The 26,924-nt window shown below is 36.0% G+C and overlaps 1 protein-coding gene across 1 annotated transcript in view; it reads left to right on the forward strand.

Moving 5' to 3' along the window:
• SLIT2 (slit guidance ligand 2) overlaps positions 1-26,924 on the forward strand; it is a 375,780-nt gene that overhangs the window by 6,163 nt on the left and 342,693 nt on the right. Inside the window, 1 exon segment of the mRNA XM_049789962.1 lies at positions 11,299-11,370. Coding sequence (XP_049645919.1) covers positions 11,299-11,370 — 72 coding nt within the window.

Consider the following 26,924-nt stretch of genomic DNA (forward strand, 5'->3'; position numbering starts at 1 on the left):
GCAAGTATTTAGGTACCTTGGGCCAACAGGCAGACATAATTCTCTGTATTCTCTGTGTTTGTAAATAGAAAAGTAATCTATAAACTTCTAAACAATTTGTAAATTAATTAGCTATTTTTTATCATTTTACATAAACTAACAAAAATCTTTTATTTATTGACTGAAATTTTTGTTCATGATAAATGTGACAACCTAGGTTCTCTAATTGTGGAATTCAAAATAAATTTAAAACCATGACTTCAAATTAGTTTCCAAGAGCACTAAGACTGAGGTAAATATTCACTTAAACTCATAACAAAGAGTTTATAATCTAACTCTTGACATATTGGAAATACTCAGAGCATATTTGTTCTTTGATCTCCTTCATTTAATCTGTGAATGCTTGTTAGGAAGTAATTTTCAGAGATATATTTAAACCATTTGTTTTAGTAGTTATCAATTGAATTTAAATGACTGGCAAGATGGATAGATATTTAAGTTAAAATCATCTATACACCCGTAATTTGATAAAAAAAAAAATAATCCCAAAATAAGCAAACAAAAAACAGAAAACCTTGGTGATTGCATGGAAATCTAAATATTTTGATGCATAACTTACAAACTTACATATTATTGAAGAATACTTCATGCAGGCTCATAATACACATATATAGTTATATTATACTTTTAAGTACTTTCAAAACACCAGAAAACAACAGGTCTCATTAAATTTTTAAATGAATTTGGAACCACATTTGACCCTGTAGTCTTGAATAAGTTCGCTTTCCAGAAAAATTATTAATTCAGATGTTTATACTCTGAAATCTGATTAGAGTTGTAAGTTGGTGCTTTTATTTATTTCTTTTAAACTTTCCCTTCCCCCGGGGAAAGTCAGTTCATCTCACAGCCATTTTTCTCTTCAACTAAGATGCAGTCAGATGTTTCCTAGTGGGTGGACGATTTGTAATTTTGAATGAAAACTAATATATATTCAGGACTTCTTTAAATCAGCCCAGCTGTTGGGTAAAGGCAAATATTTCATATTTGTGAGGAAAAGCTGAGAAAATTCCTTTTGTTTACAACTGCCAAGTCCATCCAATGGAAACACATTGTTATCTGACAGTCAATTCATCTCCTTCAGACTCTGGAATTCAAAACCGTTTCTTAGGATCATTGTGGATACACTTTTCAAATATTTTTTTTAAATACTTTAAAGGGCATTATAACATTTTTTGCTAGGGAATGTGTCTGTGTAATAGCGAGCCAGACCATTTTAAATTTTGTTCAACTTATTGTTTTTAAAAATCAGAAGGAACACCTCTCTGGTAGTTTCAAATACTGTGGGCTATTGTACATGGACTGTTTTATGATCCCGTCATTAACCTAAAATCATACCCCTCTTTCTCCTGAAAGAGAGAAGGCATTATCTATAACAACCTTAAATTGTATGTTGTGGGAACTTTATTTTATTAGTCATTTAAAAAAAATTCAAGCTAAGTTACTCATAGGTATATAATGCAGATTAATTGGGTAATTCCATTCATTCAGTATGGTATGGTAACTTTCATTCTTCTTGTGTTAAAAAGAGCACAAAATAAAAACTAATATTAATATTTTTGCATAATACAATTCACACTGCCAAGATATTCTGTCATTTTAAACAGTTTTCAGTTCTGTTTTGTGAAAACCTCATCATTGTGATGTATAATGTTTATGTCAGTAGAATTATGACTTGATCTAGAGAAACAAGACAAGTTCTGAAAATTCCAGATCAGATCAGTTGGATTGTAGATCACCAGCTCTTCACTGCTTGCAGCAGTCATTGAACTTCACATGAAACATGGAAGGAGAAAGCAATTCTTTGCAAATCATTGCATTACATACACAAAGAAAGCTATCTTTTCCACTTAAGGGATTTGATGAAATATAAGCTTCTGAGTCAAAAAGTAGATGGCTGGTTAAAAGGCTTCCTCCTTCCTTATCTCCCTTTGACCTTTCTTCCTCCTTCTCTGTCTTTCTTCCTGCCTGGGTGCCTCCCTCATCACCTCACTCCCTTCTTTCTATTGTGTAGAAAACAATATCAAATGAGATGCTCTGCATTGGGCTGTGGCTATAAATCACTGGAAAAGGGAATTTGTTTTAGTCCCGCCCACACTTCATGTGCACATGTTACTTCCTGTTTTGACAGGATAGGACTAACATGTGCAGAGGCAGAGTTCCATTGGGGCTGTGTGTTGCCAAAACTACCTGCTTCTCCAGGAAGAAAATGAAACCCTGTGAATGTGTGTCTCGTAGAAACCATATAACTGGGCTGGTCTCATGTCTTTAATCACAGTTATTAAATCTCATCAAATGTAAAGGAATGAGTAATTAATCCCTGGAAATTAGGGCAAACCAACCAAAATTGAAGCACGCTAAGAAATAACTAATTGTACTTCAGACATACACTTTTTTTTTTCTTCACAAAAAGTGCCCCAAATCAAGTCTTTATGCAGAATTAGGTATTTATTTACTTTTAGGCTGTTATTCCTGCTGTCCTACATGGATCAAGCACATTATTTTAGGAGCTAGAAAGTTTTGGGGCTGGTGTTAATTTTGTGACTCATTTACAGTTTATAGGTTTTTTTTTTCCAAGTTGATACAACCACATGCATTTTCCTGTAAATCATTATTATGGGATTTAAATCTTAGTCTCATGAAAAGACATTGAAGGACATAGGTTTTTGTTTTGGTTTGTATGTTTGCTTTTATCTGAGGTGGGATGCTGAATTGCTTTCTCTGTCTACACACACCATTTATGATGTGACTCATTATTGATGCCATCATCCAATGCAGTGGAAGGCTGAGAGATTGTGGTTTGCTAGGGAATAGAATTATATTTTGTGTGCTTTTTTGTTTTGAGGGGACCTAGTAGGACTTCAGGGTTTTATATTCAGATATTGAGCCTAGGTCCTCTCTCTCTCTCTCTCTCTCTCTCTCTCTCTCTCTCTCTCTCTCTCTCTCTCTCTCTTTCTCTCTCTCTCTCTCACTCCCTTTTTCTCTCTCTCTCTTTTACTCTCTCAGTCCTTGGGGTATTAAGATTTTCAGTAGTGGAGGGTCAAGTTGAGTAGATGCAGTGGCATAGATCTGAAGTAAAGGGCCTTATCCCTTGTTTTTCTTATCTTACTAATTTTATTGCTCTGAGGGCCCCATACAATGTATTCTTCTCTAAAACTCAGTACACACAAATGGGACTTATTCTTGGAAAAGAATGTAGGCCCATCTCAAATAAATAAATACATAGCTAAATAAAATTAGTCTCTGCCCAAGCTGAAAAGCACTGAGATATTTTCTTGGAAAAGGTTTTTATTTCTACTCTTTTTTGAGTTTTGGGGACTATGCCAGCATAGCTTGGGGCAATCATTGGTTCTGTGCTTAGAGGTCTTCCCTGGCATTGCTCAGGGAATCATTCACACTTCCTGGGGATTGAACCAGGATATGCCTCATACAGGCAAGTATCTTACCTACTCCTATACTATTTCCAGGGCCCCTCTTGGGAAAGGCTTTTAAAAGAAAGCATCAAACTTGGTAACAGAGACTTAGGATGTGCAGTGCATGAGAAAATAAAAACAAAACTCTATAGGGTTGAGTGTTCATATCACTTGAATATGTGAAGGACATTCAATGCCATTCTTACCTGTGTATCTGCTTTCTGAAGCCATTTAAAAAGGATGCTTCCTCTTATATTTTCTCAAGCATCAATGCATGTGCACTGTTAATTAGCAGAGCCCGAACTCCATTGGAGAAGGTTTCTCATGTAATGTTTTTTATGGGTCTTCAAGTTGATGGGTAGTGAGGAGTCCTGTTTGCTCTTGGTGGACCGTTTTATACATTGTGAGCAGCAAGGCTGTTTATTTTTCCCACATCTGTTTTGGGCTCATCCTTTGTAACAGTGTTTGCTAGATGCTCTGTCCTTTCTACCTCCCCTGAAATGGGTCCTTTAGTTTGCACTGCTGCCATGTATTTGTGGAAGCCGCGAATGTCAAATATTTTCCATTGAATTCTGTCTTTCATTTCTGTTGGTTACCTTTCTGCTTGAATTGTGCATTCCAGACTGCATTTCACAACTTCACATGGGAGGAGAAATTTGTCTGCATGGACTTGAGTTTTGCCCTTACCTTTTGCTAAGAAAGGAACTTAGATCAGCTGGGCTGGAATGAATAGTGGGGAAAAGCACCTTCAGTAGAAAAGTTGGGCGATTCTAAGGTTGCTTTATATATAGTATGACACTGGAGTACAGTTTTTACTTAGCATTTACAAAAATTGTCATAATTTATTCGGCTCTGCCCACAGAGATTGTTAGAGGCTGTCTGCTGCTTATGTAGGTTCTAATTGAAGACACAGGACATGCATATTCTATATTTCTCTCTATTTGGGCTCCACATAATTATCTATGGTGTTATTTGGTGTCCTATGAAACATGATAGCACCGTTGACTAGTTTTTATAGATGTAAGCTTCTCTTCTCTTTCACTCTCAAGATCAGAAATGTTCTTCCCTCTCAAAATCAGAAACATCCACTTATACATCAGAAAGCTCTGGATTTCAGTTCTCATGACACATCCTGATTGAATTGCTTTATCTTTCAAAACATGAGTTTCCTTATATTTACAGCAGAGATAAATAGGGAGTAGGTTTGGACCATAACCTATCTTATGTCAGGATTTCTGGCTCGACTCAGATGACTTCTGGGCTTCAGGGATTACGTGGGATGCTGAGGATATAATCTGGGTCAACTGTGTGCAAGAAAAGGACCTAATCTACTGTATTGTTTTCTGATTCCAAGATAATTACTCTATTTCATCTTAAAATACATGGAGATAAATAATTTACATAGTTCATACTTGAACTATTTATGCATTTCAGCATCTCTATTCTTGCTCTCAAAAGCCAAGTTTAGGAATTATTTCAATATTAATTAAATGTATATGAAATGCTTTTAGCATTTATACCCTTCCTGTTCTCTCTTTCACTCTCTTTATATGTGTATATATACATATATGTATATATATAAACACGATTGTTTTCATTCTGACATTTTTCCTGCCTCAGCAGATGATCAATAGATATGGGAAGAAAATAGAAATTCCTTTCATGTTAGTTTCACAGTATTTGGATCACTTTCTCTCAGGATCTAGAAAAATACCAGTAAGTAAGGGAGGCATATAGGAAACAACCATTTTCTTACAAATGTTTGATCTCTCTGCCAGGGAAAAGGATAAAATTATTTTGCTGCTGAAAATAATTCATCTACTATGATTTGAAAGTTAAAATCTCTGGTTTAAAATATTTGAAAACTTTTTTCAGAGAAAAGTGTAAATTTATTTGTGAAGAAGGCACTTAGGCTATGGAAAATGATGTATATTTTGGAATTTTTATTTTGCTTTTCTGGGTCAGACCCGGTGGCACACAGGGGTTACTCCTAGCTATGCGCTCAGAAATCACTCCTGGGTTGGGGGACCATATGGGATGGTTTCACTAGAGATGAAACCCAGGTCCGTCCTGGGCAGCCACATGTAAGTCAGATGCCCTACTGCTGTGCTTTCACTCAGGCCCCATATTTTGGAATTTTTTAGGGAGCCTGGGACCAATCTCAGTGATATAAAAATAACCTGGCTGTGTATCCTGATCCTGGAATTATCTTACTAGTTCTAATAATACATTTTAAAGGCAGCATTTGTCATTTGCTTCCTACAGCTTAGGGACACTACTAATATAACTCACAAAACATATGAAACACCTACTCCGAAATACCTAATGGGATATTTATTACAGTGAGAGGCAAATATGAGACACACATTGCTAATTTCCTTTGGCAATTTTTGTAGGTATTTTGGATTAGGATAAAATTATTATGTGAATTCAAGTAGGGGTGGAGAAACAATAGATTATACCTCTCCCAATAGAGAGCTCACTAGAGCAGCTGACAGACTATGATCTGTGCTTGTCAACAATGTTCAGGCTTTGCCCTTCAGATTGAAATTGTTAAAACAAACAAACAAACAAACAAACAAAACACCCACAACATTTCATAGGCTCTGTGCTGTTTTTTTTGAGATACACAAAGATCATTCAACCTACTGAAGGTCAAGCTGAAAAATAGCCCAGAGCATTGAGGAAAGTTATTGAGATTCATCTTCGTTCAATAAAAAAAAAATGCCTCAGAGACACATATCACACATGTTTGTAAGTCATTTATTACTATGCAGAGAATTTTCAATCAGCTTTCAGATTTCTTGGACAAATTCTACCTCAGTGGTGAAGACCCAGGATCAGGATGTCACAAAATAGTTGATAACAGTCCTTGGGTTATTTTTTCGTAATAGTGACAGACCTATTTGGTCTTTGTAATGGAGCTAATAATGTTGGCTTCCAGAAATTCTTCTCTGTGATCATCTTAATTTGCTATTTGCTGTTTTCCTCTGTGGAGACGATCAGATTTGAACGTTTTATAATTTTATTTTGACTATTTGTCACTTTCATTGTGATGACACTCTCATCTTTAAAATGCTCATTCTGTCCATGAGATGCAGGTGGGTTACATTTTTTCCAACTCTTTAGAAATTGCTCTCACCTTAATAGTCATTGAATGAAATTCTGGCCTTGGGTGCCTAGTGATTGCTAGTGCAATAGGTAGGACATCTGCCTTGCACACAGCTCCCTTCGGTTCTATTCTTGACATCTTATATGGTCTCCCAAGCTTGCCATGAGTGATCCCCAAACACAGAGCCATGAGTAAGTTCTGAGCACACCCAGGTGTGCCAAAAACAAACAAACCAAAAAAGCTGTTTTAAAAAGTCTCTGTGTTTTGAATATTTGTTTTCTGATATCCTCTTTTATGTTTTTCATTGATTATTTTTGTAGAATTTCACTTTTAGCTCCACATTTATAGTTTGGTTATTTCTCACTCTTGATAGGAAAGATAACAGGAGGATATAAACAAAATCATATAATTTTCTAAATGAAATGTTGAGGCTGAGTTGGACTCTTGCCTTGCATCCAACCAATCTGAGTTTAAGCCATGAACCCCTGAGTGTATCCAGGAGAATTCCCTGAGCAGAGTGAAGAGTAAAAACTGAGCTACATCGACTCACCTATTCCACCAAAAATGTGGGTCATTATCTCTTCATATTAATATATCACTTGTTACCTGCATTTTGGTTATGATACTACCGTGTCTTATGCATGCATGGTAAGTGTAGCATATGGGATTGTCAACAGTTCGCAGAGCAGTGATAAAGTACTTGAATTTATAGAAGGATTTTTGTTTTGTTTTGTTTTGTTATGTTTGGGACCAAACCAGAGAGTACTCAGGGCTTTCTCCTAGACTTTATGATCAAGGATCTTTCTTTACAGGGTTTGGGACACCATATGTTTTTCTGGGGATCAAATAAACATTTTAGACATGTATTTATTTCCTTCTTGACCTTGGGCATTTTAATTAGATATTTATTTAAAACAGTGAGCTGGTCAAAGAGCTCGTTAATTTGAATTTAGCATGTCATTTTCAATATTTCATTTATTATTACTTAAGACATGGATCGTGTACAACCTTTTTCAAAGGATATATTGAGGGAAAGGACAATTTCAGCCTTGCATCCTTTGAATTTTTGATTGGGACCCTTTATTTAGACTGTCATTTTGAAATGAGTGGTCTAGAGAGTAGGTCTTAGAGTCAATCCCTTTAAATGCACGTTCTAGCTCTGTCTTTTGTTAACTGCATGTGCTCCTCAGAAAAGCACTAGCAAAAGTACCTACTCCTAGAGTGATGGATGGAGAAGAATGAATGAGATAGTTCATGTGATATTTTCAAAGAGTTTGAAAGCTCGACTGTTCCTTTTTGAATAAATTCAGATTTACTGGAATGTGAACCTATTAAGAAAGAAAGTGTCTGTATTCAATCAGAAATCCACCTTTACTCACTGTAATCTGCTGTTGAACTGCTTTGGGCTATTTAACACGAAGGCCATAGCATAGTTGGGTCACTTATTCTGAGCTTGTATAATCAGACAGAATTCCTTTTAACTTTGAGGTGATGTTGAAAGTTGACAATGGGAGGGAGAGAGATGTAAGCAAGCTGTTAAAGTGGGCATAAGAGTGTACTCTTTTAATTGGACAGTGGCATAAGACCCGTAGGAAGTATTCTGTGTAGTATGGTAGATGAAAAGTGGCTGGATATAATCATTTTCAGATATATAGATATTATATGTATGTGTATCTACTATATGTATATATCTCAAAATTTAGAGAGTGTAGTTTTTACCCAGACACCATTTTGCCCAAGAACTCACTAAAAATCAAGGAACAAGGGAAGGGATATGAAAATATATGGCCTTATACTGGAGCTGACAGGTTGGTAGGAAGCAAATCTTCACATGAATAAATATAATGAAGTATTGTAGTCTGTGTTTCTTATATGACGTGAGTATATAGGGTTACAGACCAGAGAAGACCTAATAGTATATAAAGGAATCAGAATAGTTTCACCAAGGGTGTAAAGAGAAATTCTGCTCAGAGCATGGCCTCTGCAAAAACTTGGAAATGAAAAACCATGCTTGGTTTTGACTTTTGCCACACACAGTATTTGTTGCTCTAGTAATTTTTGACAAAATAAGTCACAAAATAAGTTGTGGTATTTTTGTTTGCTTGTTTATTTGTTTGGGGGCCATACCCAGAGGCTACTTTCTGTCTCTGTGCTTAGGAATCACTCCTAGCAGGCTTGTATGGGAGCATATGGGATGCCAGGGCTCAAACCTGGGTTGGCCTTGTGCAAGGTGAACGCTTTCTTTGTTGTGCTATTGCTCCAACCCCTTGTGCGATTTTTTTTAAATCAGCACTACCTCTCTGGACTTGTTTTCCAATAATGACTGCTTCTCTAGGAAAAAAATGTCATTACTATTTTTGCACAGACATATGTTTTTATTTTTCCCGAGGACAAAATATAGCAGGGTCATAATTAGAGAAGTAGCCCCTTCCCAGTTCCTTGTCTGTCTCCTCTAAATCAAGAAAAGCTTTGGATTTTACTTTAAAAATAACCTTTATTCATCAAGTTGAGTGCAAGTGGAATGAGAGTTTGCCCACTGACTTCACTGTTTTCCTGCTAATTGTCACCGTGTGCTTTTCTTGATTGAGCATACATTTTATTATTATGAGCTGAGAATGACTCTGTACATGATCTGCTACTTAATAATGGGACTTGATCTTAAAAAAAAAATGAATGGTCTTCATCTATTTACATTTCAGAGTTTAAAACAAGTTCTAAAGCTCACTTAGTCCTACTTCCCAACGTGGGTTTCCCTTTTATTACATTCTTTGCAGGAAAAGATTTAATGCAGTGTGTTTTAATGTATGCAGAACAAGGACTTATGCTGTAGGCAGCTTCTGTCCTACAGCCATCAATGAGATTTCGGTGAATCCACTTTAGGGAGAGTGGGTTGCGCAGACATTGTATGGGGACCCAAGTCTATGAGACGAGAGACAAACTTTACTTTTCAGCTGATGACATTTTAAGCACAACTCTGGGATGCAAGGTATTTTCAGGGAAACAAAGGGCAGAGAATCTTTAGGAGGGACAACACAATGGTAAGGGACCTTAGAATCTACATATCAAATAACTACCAGGTGTAGGTGAGGAAGTTTCTCAATACAAATCAATTCATTTTTAATGTCTCTAATTAAGACCTTTCTAAGGAAAAGTTTTCCTTATGCTCTTCTTAAATTAGAATCACCTGTGACATTTCTGTTCTGGTGTCTATATATGTATGATTGTATTCTCAGTGAATGATTGTTCAGTGAGGTCAAGATTAATGTATCCTAATCTGCTGTCCCCCTAAATATGAGTAAGACTTCACAATCATCATTTGTGTGTGTGTGTGTGTGTGTGTGTGTGAAGTTTGACTTTAGTCTTTGGACTTCCTTAATATCTAGAATTGTGGTAACTTGTAAATCATTAAGTGCATTTTTGTATTAGCTCATTGTCATTATATTTAAATTTGGCAAAAGCAGAAGATAGACATTTAATTAGAACTGAAATGGTAAGTAGAACATGTAAAAGAAGGAGGGGGTGGGGCCAGAGAGATAGCATGGAGGTAAGGGGTTAGCCTTTCATGCAGAAGGTCATTGGTTCGAATCCCGGTGTCCCATATGGTCCCCGTGCCTGCCAGGAGCAATTTCTGAACATGGAGCCAGGAGTAACCCCTGAGCGTTGCCGGGTGTGACCCAAAAACCACACACACACAAAAAAGGAGGGGGTAGAGTCTTACTAGATCAGGGCCAGAATTAGCCTGTTCATTAGAAAGGATGCAGTGTCTACTAAGAAAGATAATAGTTATTGGGGCCGGAGAGGTAGCGCTAGAGGTAAGGTGTCTGCCTTGCAAGCGCTAGCCAAGGAAGGACCACGGTTCGATCCCCCGGTGTCCCATAATTGTCCCCCCAAGCCAGGGGCGATTTCTGAGCGCTTAGCCAGGAGTAACTCCTGAGCATCAAATGGGTGTGGCCCAAGAAACCAAAAGAAAAAAGATAATACTTACTTAGTATGTGGGCTCCAATGGAGTTAATGTTACATTTAATATTTTTCCCTAAAATTTGGATATTCCAATTTATTAAACTTTAAAGATCCTCCTTTAAACCATCGATCACCCCTACTGTTAGTTACACTTCATCCTTAAATTTTATGCAAGATTGTGAATATGGACTGAAATTTGAATTTTGCTAGTTTTCTCCTATTTTTCCAGTTGTGACAGATCACATTGACAATTTCTCATGTGTGTGTGTTTGTGTGTATGTGTGTGTGTGTGTGTGTGTGTGTTCCTTTTCTCCCCAAAATGCACCAAAATGAAAAGTTAATTAAATTGAATTCTCTTTCTCTCCACAATGACATGGCTGAAAATTCACATCCTGTGGGACAGTGTATAAACTATTTTAGGGTTCAATTTAATGTGATATTTTCTGTCCTGTGTTAGACTGGCCACACGTAGATACCAGAATGTGAGTTTAGAAGTTTTTCTTTTTTCTTTGTTTGAAATTTCTGTTTGACTGATGTGGTAAAGGGTATGAGTAAAGGCTTGGGTCCCAAGCATCTGAGTGAGCGTGATGGAAAATTGCTTTCAAGGGTCAGGAACAAAAGGTGTAACGAATATTTGATTTGAAATGCTTGAATTCCCTTGAATGTCATTTCATTCATTGCAGAAGTCCAGGATGAGGCATGACACTAAGCAGTCACAGTCTCAAAGATTGGGTATTTTCTGTGTAATAGACACTTTGTTTTTGTTTTTCTCAAAAGGCGTTTAAACAGAAATCACCTTCACTTGTTTCCTGAGTTGCTGTTTCTGGGGACTGCGAAGCTATACCGGCTGTAAGTAGACAGAACTAGTTATTATTGCTTTGGGTAGTACTTCATGTTTTATTACATGGATTTTGGATCTGTTTCCTTGTGCTTTCCTGGAATCGATTCCCTGATAGATTAATGGATTAAAAGTTTGCCTTTTTCTCTTTTATTCCTAGGGAAATTTATGATTTGTTTTCTAGTGGTTCATGCTGTTTGATTTAGTTTGCATTTCTTGATTTATGCCTAGTCTGTTGTAATTATATTTTTCTTTTTTGGTCATGCGATGATGGAGAGACTTACCTTACTTCTTTATGGGAATTTTTGATTAAGTTTTGGAGGGAATATTGCACTGGACTTCCTCTTTGGAGGAAGTTGGCAGTGTTTTCTTGCAAAGTTGGAAACCTTCATATCAGTTTCTTTCTTTTTTATATATATATTGTTTCTGTACTCAAGTAGTGTTTATTAGTCTGGAAACATTATTATAAGGAATTTAGAGAGAGCTATAAATTTTACTCTTACATGTTCCTTTTAGAGCCAAAACCCTAAACTCTGCAATACTAAGAATGACTATAGGCAAAGATTTCATATCAAATGCATCAGAGCAGGTTATCGGAAGTACTTCTTTGGGGGAAAATATAATGAGGTTTTTAGGCAGATTCATTTCTTTCCCCCTCTCTGGGATGCTTATGCACTGAGCTCATGCGTAATAGAGAAAACACATTTTAGGAAACTTGTAAAATTTATATTTTTTTCAGCCCATGACAGATATGGTACGGATGAGAAATGCACTATTAAGTGTTAGGAAAGTGAAAAGCAATGGTTTCTGAGTTTCTGATATCCAGAGTCATTGTGAAATAACAAAGGAAATCCAAGAGAATGAACTGTTTAGTGGGGTTTCGCCTGATTTGGAGAATCCCATATGGTTGTGCTTGTAGAGAAAAGTAATTTAGCTTTGCAGCCTCATGGTCTCAACTACAAGTCTGCATTAGTTTCAATATGGTGGACAATCCTAGAAATCGCAAACAGTTCTCTCAATTGCAGATTGATCCTGTAGGCAGGATCTCTGTAAGATTGTCCTGACACCTTAGCACATTAGTGATAACTTCGTGAGTAAGCAAAGATGTGACCAGCTGACTCATTAGATCTTGTGGCTAGATTTTGACTTTGCTGCTTATAGTGCTTCACTGCAAAGTCACCTGGCAATATATATCTTCTGATTCATTCAATCTCTTAAGGGCATTTTTTAACAAATCAAGTAAAGAAAACTTAAGACTACTTCTAAAGTAGGAATTCTCTAGGCCCTAGAGAGATTGTTTTTATTAAGGACTTATGATATTGACTATTGTAATATATATGTATAGTAATTGTATGTATCTAGAGGAAGATGCATTCTTAATGTTTTTACATAGTTTTTAAGGGCTGAATTGGTTTTGATAGTATTTTGTATAATGTTTTAATTTTTGGTTAATTGAAGTTTTTTTAAGTATCTACTTTAAGATTAGTAAATAGTGAATGCTATTTTATTATTGCTATAAAAGAGTCTGCACATATAAAAGCAGTACAGTTTTTAGAGCCAGATATATAGTTCAATGTGTAAGGTACTTCCATGGCACACAGTTGACCTGGATTCTACACAAAATTTCATAGAGTTCCCTTGACCCAACTAAGAGTGATCCCTGAAAATAGAGTTAGGTTTAAGTCCTGAACACAGTCAGATATAGTCCCACAAAAGAAAATCAATAGCATTCCTAGCAAAATTGATCTTTTTTTATGTAACTATGAAAATATATCACAAGAAATTGCTGTTCTTTAGAATTAACTTATTAGGATGAAGGTGAAGGAGGATACAGAGAGTGTCATTATTATTTTGTGAAACACAGTGTTTGATTTTTAGTCTAGAAGTATTTGGCTTGATCCATTTTTAGACAATTTCTATTGGGGTTACTTGGTAAAGACCCCCTCACCCAAACCAATCATCAACAGATTACATTTTCTTTGAAAAATATTGCATTGTGAATTGTACAAATTTTTTCTTCTGCTTTATTATGACTTCTGTGACTTTATAAAGCTGCTGTATGAAAAAAGAAAACATGAAATGTTTGAATAATAAATGGAAGATGACCTGTTATACTCGAAGATCACCTTTTTTCTAGGGAATTAAAAGCTGCTTAAATCAGGGCAAGATAGAGGTAGAAAAATGAGTTTGGAGATAGGATGAGACTATTTGACTCAAAGGATTCCCTTGAGGAGTGGTGGAAGATAAAGTTGTATTTCTTAGAGGGGACTCTTTGCAAGTAGGACTTGAATGTTTCAGATAAGCCTGAAAACAAGAGCTGGCTGGATAACTGTTTAGCATTAATTGGGATTTAATACCTGCCATCTGCATCCTCACATCAAGAACTTTTCCTTTTAATCAGCTCAACTGGATTTTATTTAGTGGATTGCTGGCAATGATGCTTCTCCAAAAAGGATGAGCGATAAGCTTATGTAAGCACTTCTGATATGGGCAATCTCTAATTAAATTACTCCATCACCATTAAGAGTCTTTAATAAATAATGGAACACAAGTTGGTAAAATTGCTTGACATGTGTCATTTCCAAGAGATAGGTGACAATGTCAATTTTTTTGTATGTGATACAGATGCCATGAAACAAATACTCCAACAGTAGGGCAAATGTGTCTATACAAAGTGACATCTGAAGAAGTCTTTTGCAATCAGTGGTAACTTAGAAAGAAAACTTTTGGCTTGTTTTGGGGCCATACCTGTGTTCGTGTTTGGGGCTTCCTTGTAGCTCTGTGCTCAGACATCATTCCTGGAACGGCTCCAGGACCGTTTTAGGTACTGGGATCTAAATCGGGGATCACTTGCAAGTCATGCACTATAACCCCTGTATTCTCTACAGCTCAAATATGAAACCTTCTTAGAGGAAGCAACAGAAATAAGGTTGTAGGATTTGCCTCCAGGAATGGAATATGTTGGGGCAGTGAAAACCTTTGGCTGCTTGTTGTAGACAAAGATGAAACAACTCCGAACTGCCGTGTAGATATAGTTGCAGAACTTTGTCCATTCAGAACTTTTTGAAATAAATTCAGAATATACTTGTAAAAAACTCATTAGTATTTCTAACTTCTATCTAGTATTTCTACATCTTCTTTCCACTTAAATGTATCTGTACCCTTATGTTCTGCTGTTTCTCCTAATATATTACTAGAGATAAAGTTTTTTCATTTGTTTTATTATTCACACACATGTTTGAAATGTATAACTGTTATTTTGCCTAAAGTTAGTTGTATGTACTGGATACGACAAAGAATTCTTTGCAGTTTTGTAATGAATAATGCTCATTTGACTCTGGACTGAAACAGAGATGCCAGGTGAAGAAGGATATAGGCTCTTTTTTTTTAATTGTAAATGCAATATAAAAGAAAAGGGGGTACACTGCATATGAATTATGATTTGACACGGTTGATTGCTACTAGCGGCCAAATATGTTTTTCCTTTGCTGTCTGCTCCAATTTCTCTTTGGATGGGTTGAGAGAGCACTGCGTGTTCAGGTCAAGATGTTTGCCTAGAAATAGTAGTACAGTTGCAGCTGTGTTTGTTGGAGCAGGAGCCCAGTTTCAATAGCATTCCCATTTATCCAGTCCATTAACAGAACTCTGTAAAATAATACTAACTCTGCATAAACTACAGGACAGTGTAATAAAATTACAGGCACTTGTTGACAGATGGAAAGTGTAAGTAAAGGGAAAAAAAGGAAAGGGTGATGTTTTGGAAGTTAAAATAGACAGCACATAGTTTTCTTAATATATATACATACGTGCGTATGTATAATATGTATACATATCTATGCTCCAACCACCCCTATAGCTTCTCTTCAACAAGCAGGCTGTGTTTTAATCACCACTTTTAGATCGGAGAGAAATTATTCTCAGAGCAATCTGGAATTGGTTAACTGGTAGAATTTTTGATGATGCTTGAAATCATCTATTATAGCTGTTTGACACTTACGAGTAGCAATCATATGCATTGGGGGCATATCTAAAGTTCCTTAAGACAGAGCTGGGGGTCTTAAAAGTGACCATCAGGAACTGGGTCTCACTTCTCAACTCGGATTTGCCACTACTAATCCACAATCATTAAGAAGGAATGTCAGTGGTAGGCCTGTGGTTTGGACACTTGGCTCTAAATATTTGTTTTGTGGTTTTCAGTTTATTTCCTTGAGTATTATTATATTTACCCAAACTTCTAACAGAAGCTTAAGTCTCCACAGCACATTGCAAATGGTCATTTTTCACTTGTATCTATAGAAAGAAGATGCAACTGACTTAGAAATAAATATATAGGTTGCAGTGATTCCTTTGTTTGGCATGTTTGCATCAAAACTTTTCCTTTCTGGTTCACAGAGGGCTTTGGAGTTACTAAATTATTTAACACAATGAAGAAAATTTTTACAAACCAAGAACTCTTTATTTTATACCTGAGATTCATTCACTTTGAAACACGATCTCAAATTCTCTAACTGATTTTCATCATTAGAATTCTGCTAAGAAGGAAACTTAAATTTTTATCTATTTGTGGAAAAATATTTATTAACTTTAACACTTATTTAAGCTGTCTTCTGGTTAATATTTTTGTTTGCTAATTCACTACTATAAGAGGACCCATATTTTTTGTTTTGCTTGTTGAACAGTTCTAAGAATACATGCTCCTACTAAAATGATTTAGGCTATCCAGAAATCAGAACCAAGAAATTATAATTTATTTATTATCTCACCACCTCTAATGTACTTGTAAAAATTATCTTAGTTACAGTTTTCTATTTTTATGCATCTAAATTCTGATAGATGTGTATAGAAAACATTTTTTTTTTTGTATCTCTATGTTCTGATATAAAGCCTGACCTTTTGAAAGCTTTCAGTAAGTGTTTGATGTAATGAGTGAAATCTCTGTGGGCTTAGAGTTTGTAACCAGGATGAGAAAATAATAGCACTGAGAAGGCATAATGAATAATAGAGAATCAAATTAAATTTAAAGGATAATTGGCTAATTGGAATGTTTAGTACCTTTGGACTTTTTTTTTTCCACATAAAAGATTTTTTCTTTTCAGTAGGCACATTTTAAAAAAAATGCTGCATTTTCACCAAATACTTCATATCATATGATAAGACTGTAAAATTGAAACACTCTGATATCACTTTAGTCTTAGAATTTTTTTTTTCTTTTTTGGAGATAAAAGAAAAATTCAGCCACAGGGCCTCTGTAAAAATGCCTCCTGAATTAATTTCTGCTAGTTTTGATGAAAGTGGAAATGTCCTAGTTGGGCAGGTGCTCTAGTTTGCTGTTTCATTTCATTCTTGGCCTGTTTGGCCCCGGACCCACTAAATCCGCCAGTGGTTGTGCTGGAATTGCAGGTTGTAGTTGCTAGGGTTACCGTTGTCCAGCCAGATGGATGCTGCCACTCCTGGAGCCTGCTGCGGGGAACTGGCTGATCTCTGATGAACATACAGCCCACCACAGGCTCCCATGCACACAGCATGGAGTTATTTCAAGCAGTGTGTCTGCACTGCCCTTCGGTGGAACGATCCACCACTGACATTTTGATCCTGCCACTGTCCTCGAGGGAGCATTCTTGACTGTTGATGTTTGACAACAAAGAGCCAAGGACCAAGCACAGGCTTTAAAGAGTGTTACTTTTCAACCATCATGTCACCAAAATCTTTGAGGATGTTGATGAACTTGTTTGTCATTTTTTATGATTAGACCCACGGGGCATAGAATGTGTTGTTTAATAGATCCCTGGCTTATATAGGTAATTATTACCTAACCAAAGGTCTTGTTTTGAGTAGGCAGAAAAAAACTTGATCACTAGGTTTCTGAATTCACTTGAAAATAGTTAGGACCACTTGCCCATGGGGGAAGAAAAAGAAAGCAAAGCATTAAATAGGTAGGACCTGCTTGAGATTTTGTTTTTTTTTTTTCTGACAATATGCAGTGCTATGGTTAGGAAGATATAGAGTCAGTGGTGATGAAGATTTTTATTTTTTGCCAGATCTTGGCTTCAAATGGATCAATCACCAGTAGACGTATGGTTGTAGAGAGTTCAAAACGGGCTGATTTCTGCTATTGCCAATGGGCAGGTCTGCTGAGAGGGAAACCAAGAGTAGTATGCAAGCCCTAGGAAGTCAAATGGGACAATATCTTGTTTACCAAAGTGTGCTGAATTAGTTCGTTCCCAAATATAACTCTGTCTCTGGTCACTAACTAGTCCTCAGAATATGCCAGGTAAGATCTGAAGAATACCAGGAAAGAGTAGGTGGTAAGAAAAATAGAGGATTTTGTAGAATATGTGGTTTTTGTAGACCTTAGTCATTGCTAGCATTTGACCTGAAAGATGAACAGCTAGAGAACTCCTCAAAAGTGATTGTTTTTCTTCAAAGAAGACTCAAAGTTGTGGTTTTCATGTCAAAAATATAGTAGCTATACATCATCAAGGGTTATTTTAAAACTTGGCCATAAATCTTCAAAAGGCCACCACAGGGAAAAAGTTCAGAGGCAGAGCACCTATTAGAATGCTGGAGACTCAAAACCATATGGTCACTCCTTAGTGCTGAGCCAGAGGGGTCAAAATAAGCACTGAGCTTGGAGTATCATCTAAACACCTGAAGTGTGGTGCAAAAGTAAACCAAAGGAGCCACAGCAGTTCCCATATTATAACTTTATTATTCATCTATATACATAATGATTCTAGGAGTAATCATCTGTCTATAGGGATATGGTTATAGTTAACTAACTTGAATATATATATATATATTTTTTTTTTTTTTCCTTTTAAGACTCTAAAATCAGTTATATCCTAAGAGAGATGACATAAAATGCTAGTGCTTCAAGGCCTGTTTAGAAGGGAGCAACTTGTTCTCCTGGTCATTTTGTTCCTCCAGAGGCAAGTTTCTAATTCCCTAGGATGACAATAATACTAAGACTTAGTTCCTGGGTATATTTCAAGTAATATTCAAAAGGTGAGCGTTAATTTTCAAGTATGAGAGCAATTATATTTGTGTTACCATGCATTCTTGAAAAAATAATATGAAACTAATAAAAAGTTCTATAGATGCCAACCAAGGTCAGCAAATCTCCTGGCTCCATTTCCCTATTGCATTAATATCAGAATAATAGTGTATATATAAGGCTTGACTGCATGCATGCACACTGACATACACGTGTGTTTGTGTGTGCATGTGGTGTGTGCTGAGGTATCCCAGAGCATCTCACATGTATGGTAAATGATCTTCCACCAAGCCACATCCCCAGCCTGCTACAAGTTGTTTTCTGCCACAGCCAAGAGACATAAAAGTGTATTTGCATCATTTACTTATTATAGGCCAGAAAAGTTACATTAAAGTTAAAACATCTTCATGGTATTAGCCTTACAGTTGATGAGTCATGCAGTCTGAAAAAAAGATTTCTAATACAAACCACAAGAATCCAAAGAGATGATTCCTAAATTTTCCATGCTAGTCTTGTATTTAAAATTATTCTTCAAATGATTGGGGCCGGGCGGTGGCGCTCGAGGTAAGGTGCCTGCCTTACCTGCGCTAGCCTAGGAGACGGACCGCGGTTCGATCCCCGGCGTCCCATATGGTCCCCCAAGCCAGGAGCGACTTCTGAGCGCATAGCCAGGAGTAACCCCTGAGCGTCACCGGGTGTGGCCCAAAAACCAAAAAAAAAAAAAAAAAAAAAATTATTCTTCAAATGACATGGTTTTCTGAATGGCAGCAGGCAAATATGTATTAAGTTGGAAATGGTAAGCCAACTCCATGTACCATAGGTGAAATATTGTTCACATTATAGGTGAAATGTTTTAACATTATTTAGAATGTTTGCCGAAACTATAAATGCCCCATTTTTATCACTAATTAAGATTTTAAGATAATTAAGGATTATTGATCTAACATACCAATATCATTTGTCCTAAGGAACATTTTATCATTTTAAAATCAACTGCATCTGTGATTTTGTGCATTTTTTTGGCTAAAAATTCATCAGAATGCAGGCACTTTACACTTTGGATCGAAACAGTATTTGATAGTGAAGTAGATTTGATCCAGATGGAATTTTTTTATTTTGTTTTTATTCCAGTCACAATACTTATCATAAATTCAGATCATTTTAAGTCACATACATGTGAGATACAACCTTTGATTTTCTATTGCCCACTATTGGATTTTTTGAGGGTTTTTTTTTTTTGGGGGGGGGGCACATCTGGCAGTGCTCAGGGGTTACTCCTGGCTCTGCACTCAGAAGTCACTCCTGGTAGTCTCGGAGGACCATTTGGGATGCCAGGTATAGAACCCAGGTCAGATGTGTGCAGGGCAAACACACTACCTGTTCTATCGCTCCAGCTCCCATTACTGACTTCTTTCCAGAGGATTAACCTTAAAATATTTGATAAACTGAGGTAAAAGAAGCCTGGGACTTTAGTGTTAAAATAAAGTCAATTTTAGAAAAAGAATCAATGAAAAGTCAAAAGATAAGTTAATAGCAAGGCCCATGATTTGGGGTATGGCACAGTCATGTGAAATGTTACTAAATGTTATTAAGAGAACATCTGCTATGCCTCATAAAATGTCCCAAATGAAAGTGTACAGCTAAGTATGGCAACTTGATTTGTGTGTGTGTGTGTGTGTGTGTGTGTGTGTGTGTGTGTGTGTGTGTGTGTTTTAAAGAAGAACTTAAAGAAAAGAGAAATGAATAAGTCTGGAAACAAAATGGGAAAAGATAGCTTTGCCCTGTCAAGATAGGTTTCTTCTACTAGTGAAAGATTAAAGCTTGCAGGATGTGAATAGCTGAGAACAGCACAGAGAAAGGTTGATTGCTTCCCCTCCAACAGTTCCAATTGATTGAAAAAAAGCCTAATTTAAAGTTCTGTTTGTTCTATGTCTTAAACCATCAAGATTCTTTTTTCGGACGGGAGGAATGCTCTGGAGGAAAAAGAATCCCAGGATAAAAAGTCATTGCAAGCCAACAATTGTTCCTAATCCTCACAAAATGCTGGAGAAATTAAATTTATTCTTTATTGCTCCAAGTGTTACCTAGGTCACAGAGCGATGGGAAAATTGGACTGGAAGTCGAGTGGGTGCGAGCTTTGTTTTGTGTCTAGATACTTAACCTTAGACACGGAGCAGGCATCTGAGAGAGTGGTGGGAACTTGGTTCAGAGCCTTAACACCAAGACTTTTATTACCCTGGATTTATAATAGGCTATGCTGTCAGGAAATGAAAATGTCCTGTTTACCTTTCAGTGTTAAATGATCATTTAATTAACACCTAAGGAGAAAAAAAAACTTGTGAAATTCTTCGCAGCTTTTATTGTTGGTTTCCTGGGAAGTTTTAATATCCAAGTTTCATTGAGATTTCTTTTTGTGTGTAGACACACAAAAGACACGATCAACTTTTTAAGGAAGACAAACAGCTCAACTTTGACCTTTCTGCCCCTAAAATATTGATTGGAAGGACATTTTAAATCGGGTCCGTCTTTGAAAGGTTTCTAGACTAATATATTAAAATATGTCTTGATTTAACCTGTTATTTTTTCAGACAACATTGGACTGCTATTACTCTACATTCTAAAGCTTGTGTTTTAAAATATTTGAACTTGCCAAGTAATTTCCATTCAGATGTTCACATTTTTAATGGCTAAATATGTAACTTTTATATCTTTTAAATTTCTGATATCTTTATATTATTTTAAAAAGAAGGTCATAATAGATAGTCAAAAGCATGTGAAAAATCCTATGAAAAAAGCATATCATTATTATTACATTATTGCCATCATTAATTAATGGGACTGTGGTAATTTGATTATAAGTAATAAGTCTGATATAAGATGAAAATTCACTTCATTACCCATAGCAGGATTAGATGGTATGCCTCTATTTTTCTAGTCTTTCATAAAAACAACTACTTTAAAACTAATAGCCTTTAGGAAAGTTGATATCTTTGGAAAATATAATGTGTACTGACAAGAGCAGTTACATTCTCAGTAGTGCTTTTCTAAAAGTATTGAAACATTTTTATTTGCTTTTCATATGCAACTTTATGTTTGAATATATGGAACTGAAATGTTTACTAAATTTCCTGCTGTTAAAAGTTCTTTTTGAAGAAATGCACATGTTTTCTAAAAACACTTTTAATTTATATGGAAACAAAAAAATGTTTCCTTTTTAAAGTAAATTTAAATGCCTCAGGATAAAAACTTCTTTCTGTGTTATACATGGTAAAAGAGGGCAAGAAGGATTTAATGCTATTTAGATCTCTTAATAGAAAACCAGGCTTTGAACTAAGATTTATATTCTCAATTACAAAATACTACTGAACATTTTGTGTGCATTTGATGAATGTTATATGCTCTCCTTCCTTCTATCAAGTTTCAGCATTTTTTTCAAGGCTTTCCTCAGATTTTTTAAAACCTTGCATTGACCTTTTCTCCCTGAAAGCTGCTTCTCCAAATCAGACACATGTAATAAGAAAACTTCACAGTAGAATTAATTCTTTTTAATTGTATCTCTTAATACCCAGTTTTAATGGAACTCCAAGACATAAACTATTCAAAAGCTAAAAAGTGCGTGAGCAAAATAATACAGTAACAAAACTCGTTATCCAATGCACTAGAATATACTAGCGAGTGTATTCCAAATGATATCATTCAGAAAGTCAATGACTATTTTAAGATAACCACATATGTATTATATGGGAGCATGGAAGTTTGTGGATACCGGGGATTAGCTAAACATGGGAGATTTGTGGGTTCTCTGGAACCTAGCTCCAGGTAGAGTTGCTCAGGATACTTGGTAAATGTTCAGAAAGGTTATAGGCAATTTAATTTAATATAGATAAATGTCTTCTTTTCATACTGTGGAATATAGAATCCATTGCTGGACTTTTATACTGATCAAGTCAATGTAAAGGTATCATACATTATTTCTTTGATTAAAAACTAAAAAACAATTTGCAAGATATTTTTACATTAAATATACTTATTTGTCTTTTAAATACATATATAGAGAGGGAAAAAAGAAAGGAAGGATAGAAGAAAGAAAGAAAGAAAGAAAGAAAGAAAGAAAGAAAGAAAGAAAGAAAGAAAGAAAGAAAGAAAGAAAGAAAGAAAGAAAGAAAGAAAGAAAGAAAGAAAGAAAGAAAGAAAGAAAGAAAGGAAGAAAGGAAGGAAAGAAAGAAAAAGAGAGGCTAGAGAGATACAAGTGCCATAAATGTATCTGGCATTGAATATGGTACCCCAATATCTGCCGGGAGTGACCTCGGATTACAGAGCCATGAGTAAGACCCAAGAAAAAACAAAGACAAAAATAATTATGCTGTAACCAATATAAGTAAAAGTTATTCTTATTTTATTTCATTTGGTTTTTGGTTTTAGGGTTACACCTGGCAGCTCTCAGGAGTTACTCCTAGCTCTAGGCTCACTCCTGGCAGGCTCAAGGGACCATATGGGATGCTGGGATTCAAACCATCGTCCTTTTGCATGAAGGCAAACACCATACTATCTCTTCAGCCCTGAAAGTTATTCTTCTAATCTGCTTTATATGGAGGGAGTGGAGGCTAGGATATCTGGAAAGAATTGATCCTGCTCTGCATTGTTGGCTTTCATTCCTTAACATGAACTCTTTTGCCTAGAGAGAAAGACCCACTGGAATTTAGTTCCTTCTTAACTTCTTGCAATTTTTCATTGCCTCGTTTTGCGAATTTTCATTGTCTCATCTATGCATCCCAGGAAAGCATGGCTTGAAAATTTGCTGTACATGACTGTTGACACCCTTTTCTTTCTTTTCTTATCTTTTCTTTTCTTTCTTTCTTTCTTTCTTTCTTTCTTTCTTTCTTTCTTCTTTCTTTCTTTCTTCTTCTTTCTTTCTTTCTTTCTTTCTTTCTTTCTTTCTTTCTTTCTTTCTTTCTTTCTTTCTTTCTTTCTTTCTTTCTTTCTTTCTTTCTTTCTTTCTTTCTTTCTTTCTTCTTTCTTTCTTTCTTTCTTTCTTTCTTTCTTTCTTTCTTTCTTTCTTTCTTTCTTTCTTTCTTTCTTTCTTTCTTTCTTTCTTCTCTCTCTCTCCTTCCTTCCTTCCTTCCTTCCTTCCTTCCTTCCTTCCTTCCTTCCTTCCTTCCTTCCTTCCTTCCTTCCTTCCTTCCTTCCTTCCTTCCTTCCTTCCTTCCTTCCTTCCTTCCTTCCTTCCTTCCTTCCTTTCTTTCTTCTGTTTGTTTTTGGGTCATACCCAGTGGCACTCGGGGGTTACACCTGGCTCTGTGCTCAGAAATCGCTCCTGGTAGGCATGAGGGACTATATGAGATGCTGGAATTTGGACCACCTTCAGTCCTGAATCGGCTGTGTACCAAGCAAATGCCCTGCCACTGAGCTATCTCTTTGGCCCCCATTTTAACCTGGTTGTCTCCCTCATGCAAGGCCTCAATTGTAGATTTAATTCAGACCACTAAGGTTTCAGTCATTGAATATTTGGAAAGTCACCCAGTTACCTACCACCACATTCCTCAGTTCCACCTACTATAAAATGATGTTGTGGAATGTACATCACTGAGTTATGCTACCATTATATGGAGTAAACTTTTAACTATGTGAGCAAGGCTTACTATGCATGATGCTTACTGCTTTTTAAGTTCTGCATAGCCTAGTTTGTTTTTATTAATTTGTTCATATGCTCTTGCATCAACATTTTGTTTTGTTTTGTTTTGGGGCCACACCTGGTGGTGCTCAGGGGTTACTCCTGGCTCTGTGCTCAGAAATCGCTTCTGGATCTGGATATGGGATGGTGGGATCGAACCCAGGACTGTCCTGGGTCAGCCACGTGCAGGGTAAACATCCTACCACTATGCTATCACTCCAACCCCTGTATCAATATAATTTCTAATTACAATGTTTCTATAAACACTGCAACGACACGTTCTATTTGACATTTTTGTTAGATTTCTAATTTTTCTGATCATAGAGTTCAACAGAGGGGGCTTGATTTAGGAGGTGAGTTACCCCACACCCAGCAGTGATCTGTGCTCAGAAGTGACCGCATGAAGCATTTGGGGGACCGCATCAAATTGGGATTGTCAGCATTCCATACAAGTCCATTAATACCTCTACTATTTCTGGGACCTCGATCTCTTTTGTAGAAGAGTTTCTTGCTTAAGCAAGTACATAGTAAATCAGGTAAAAGAGAAACTGCATCTACTAATAACATTGGAGTGAAGAACCGAGTCTGTAAGAAATAGTCAAACATAGTGAAGGTTTATTTTACACAGCAGAGATGAAAATATGTCAGGCTTCTCCTAGCTTCCTTTGAAACACTTATTGCAAATTTATCCCAGGATTTTTTAAGAATTATAATGATGGAATTACTCATGATAATAAGCTTGGAGTTATATAATTTAATCCTAGATCAGGATTTGGAGATTATTCTCAGTTCTATTAGCAACTCACAAAAAAAAAAGTTACTTGTCTGGATAAATAGAACCCACTTACAGTCTGCATGACTTTGCTATTAAATGCAAATTGTTGGAAGGCTTGGTTACAAATGATTAAAAGAGATTTAATGCTTGTACATTATTGCATTATTAAGTGGTTATCCTGATACTTGATAAGTCTAATATGAGATAAGTGGTGTGCAATTGAAGCAGTTTCAATAACCACCTGCCTCTGAGGCATCAATAATGTAGCAGAAAGAAATGAATTCCAAATCCAACAATCTTGGAGAAGACTGGAGTGCATCTTGGCAGGTTTTCTGTTGTTTGTCTGATCTGTGTTTACTCCTTTTGATTCTAACAACCTTGATTACAAGGATAGTCCTTTTCGGCATTTCTCCTTAGGAAATTCCTGGTGCATTTTGCATGGTTAATTTTCTTCATCTTTTGAGAATAGAACCCAAATAGCCAGCTGAATTCTGGACTCTGTTTCTCAAAGGCAAGCTTATTTTTGAGTTGGTTTGAGATTTCTTTTTTCTTTTTCTCTTTCTCTCTCTTTCTCTTTCTCTCTCTCTCTTTCTTTCTTTCTTTCTTTCTTTCTTTCTTTCTTTCTTTCTTTCTTTCTTTCTTTCTTTCTTTCTTTCTTTCTTTCTTTCTTTCTTTCTTTTTCTCTTTCTTTCATTCTTTTTCTCTTTCTTTCTTTCTCTCTCTTTCATTCTTTTTCTCTTTCTCTCTCTTTCTTTCTTTCTTTCTCTCTCTTTCATTCTTTTTCTCTTTCTTTCTCTCTCTTTCTTTCTCTTTCTTTCTTTCTTTCTTTCTTTCTTTCTTTCTTTCTTTCTCTCTCTCTCTCTTCCTTCCTTCCTTCCTTCCTTCCTTCCTTCCTTCCTTCCTTCCTTCCTTCCTTCCGTCCTTCCTTCCTTCCTTCCTTCCTTCCGTCCTTCCTTCCTTCCTTCCTTCCTTCCTTCCTTCCTTCCTTCCTTTCTTTCTTTCTTTCTTTCTTTCTTTCTTTCTTTCTTTCTTTCTGCTTGTCTTTAAGAGGAATGAATTCCACACTTAATGAATAGTTTCAAAAATAGTTGTTAATCAGGTACTCCAAGTGACCACCCTGGATTCTTCTTTTATTACACAGAAACGTGATGGAATGAGAAAGCAACACGGTTACATTTGATAAAAGGAAATACCTTCTTTCCTCTCCCCACCCACTCTGTAATCCCTTGGAATTTCGTTGAGAGAAATTACTACAGTGACTAGTATGCCTGATAAAAAGCGAAGTTCTGGGAGCCAGAACATTCAGAGCTATATGATTGTGTTAAAATCACAAAGTATATCAAACATCCTATTTCAAGGCAAGAGGTTTTAAACCTTAAGGGATCTGGAAATATTTCTTTTTTCTTGTCAATGGTATAGCAACGTGTTACATAAAATGAACAGTAGTAAACTGTGCTAGTCACCTATTTGTTGTTCTTTTCTGATTTATTAGATAATGTCCCTTGTGCTCAGGTAGAATAGTGGATTACAATTAGGTCTAGAACTTGAATCAAATGTGTGGGAAAAAGACATGTAAATATTACTGAAAAATATGAAAGGATGAATGCTATTCTTTAATCTCTTCCCAGTTAGCAAACATATCTTAATATAAAAACAGAGTTGTGGATCTGGAGTGATCTGGGAAAGGGTTTGTAAGCACCTGGTTGCCCAAGTTCAAACTAAGCATCTTATAGGGTACTCAGAGCACCACCACGAATGGTTCCTGAGTGCAGAGCCTGGAGTAACCCTAAATATTGCTAGATGTGGTCCCCAAACAAAAAATTTTTAAAAAATTAAAAGAGAAAGGACAATTTGGTGATTGGAATCCCCCCTGACTTTATGTAAATATGTACCTAAAATATTATTGTCAACAATATGTAAGCCACTATGATCAAAATAAAAATTATATTAAAAAAATTAAAAGAGAAGAGTAATTCATAACAATTAAGGAGCAAAGGTTGCTTAATTTTTGCAATTAAGAGACTTGCTAACGTTAACAACATTTCCCTATAGTAAATATGTTTATGAAGATTTTATTGAATTTTATTATTGTATAATATATGCTATATTCTAATAATGTGTATCA

This window comes from Suncus etruscus, chromosome 16 (assembly GCF_024139225.1).
Source record: "Suncus etruscus isolate mSunEtr1 chromosome 16, mSunEtr1.pri.cur, whole genome shotgun sequence".
Lineage (NCBI taxonomy): Eukaryota > Metazoa > Chordata > Mammalia > Eulipotyphla > Soricidae > Suncus > Suncus etruscus.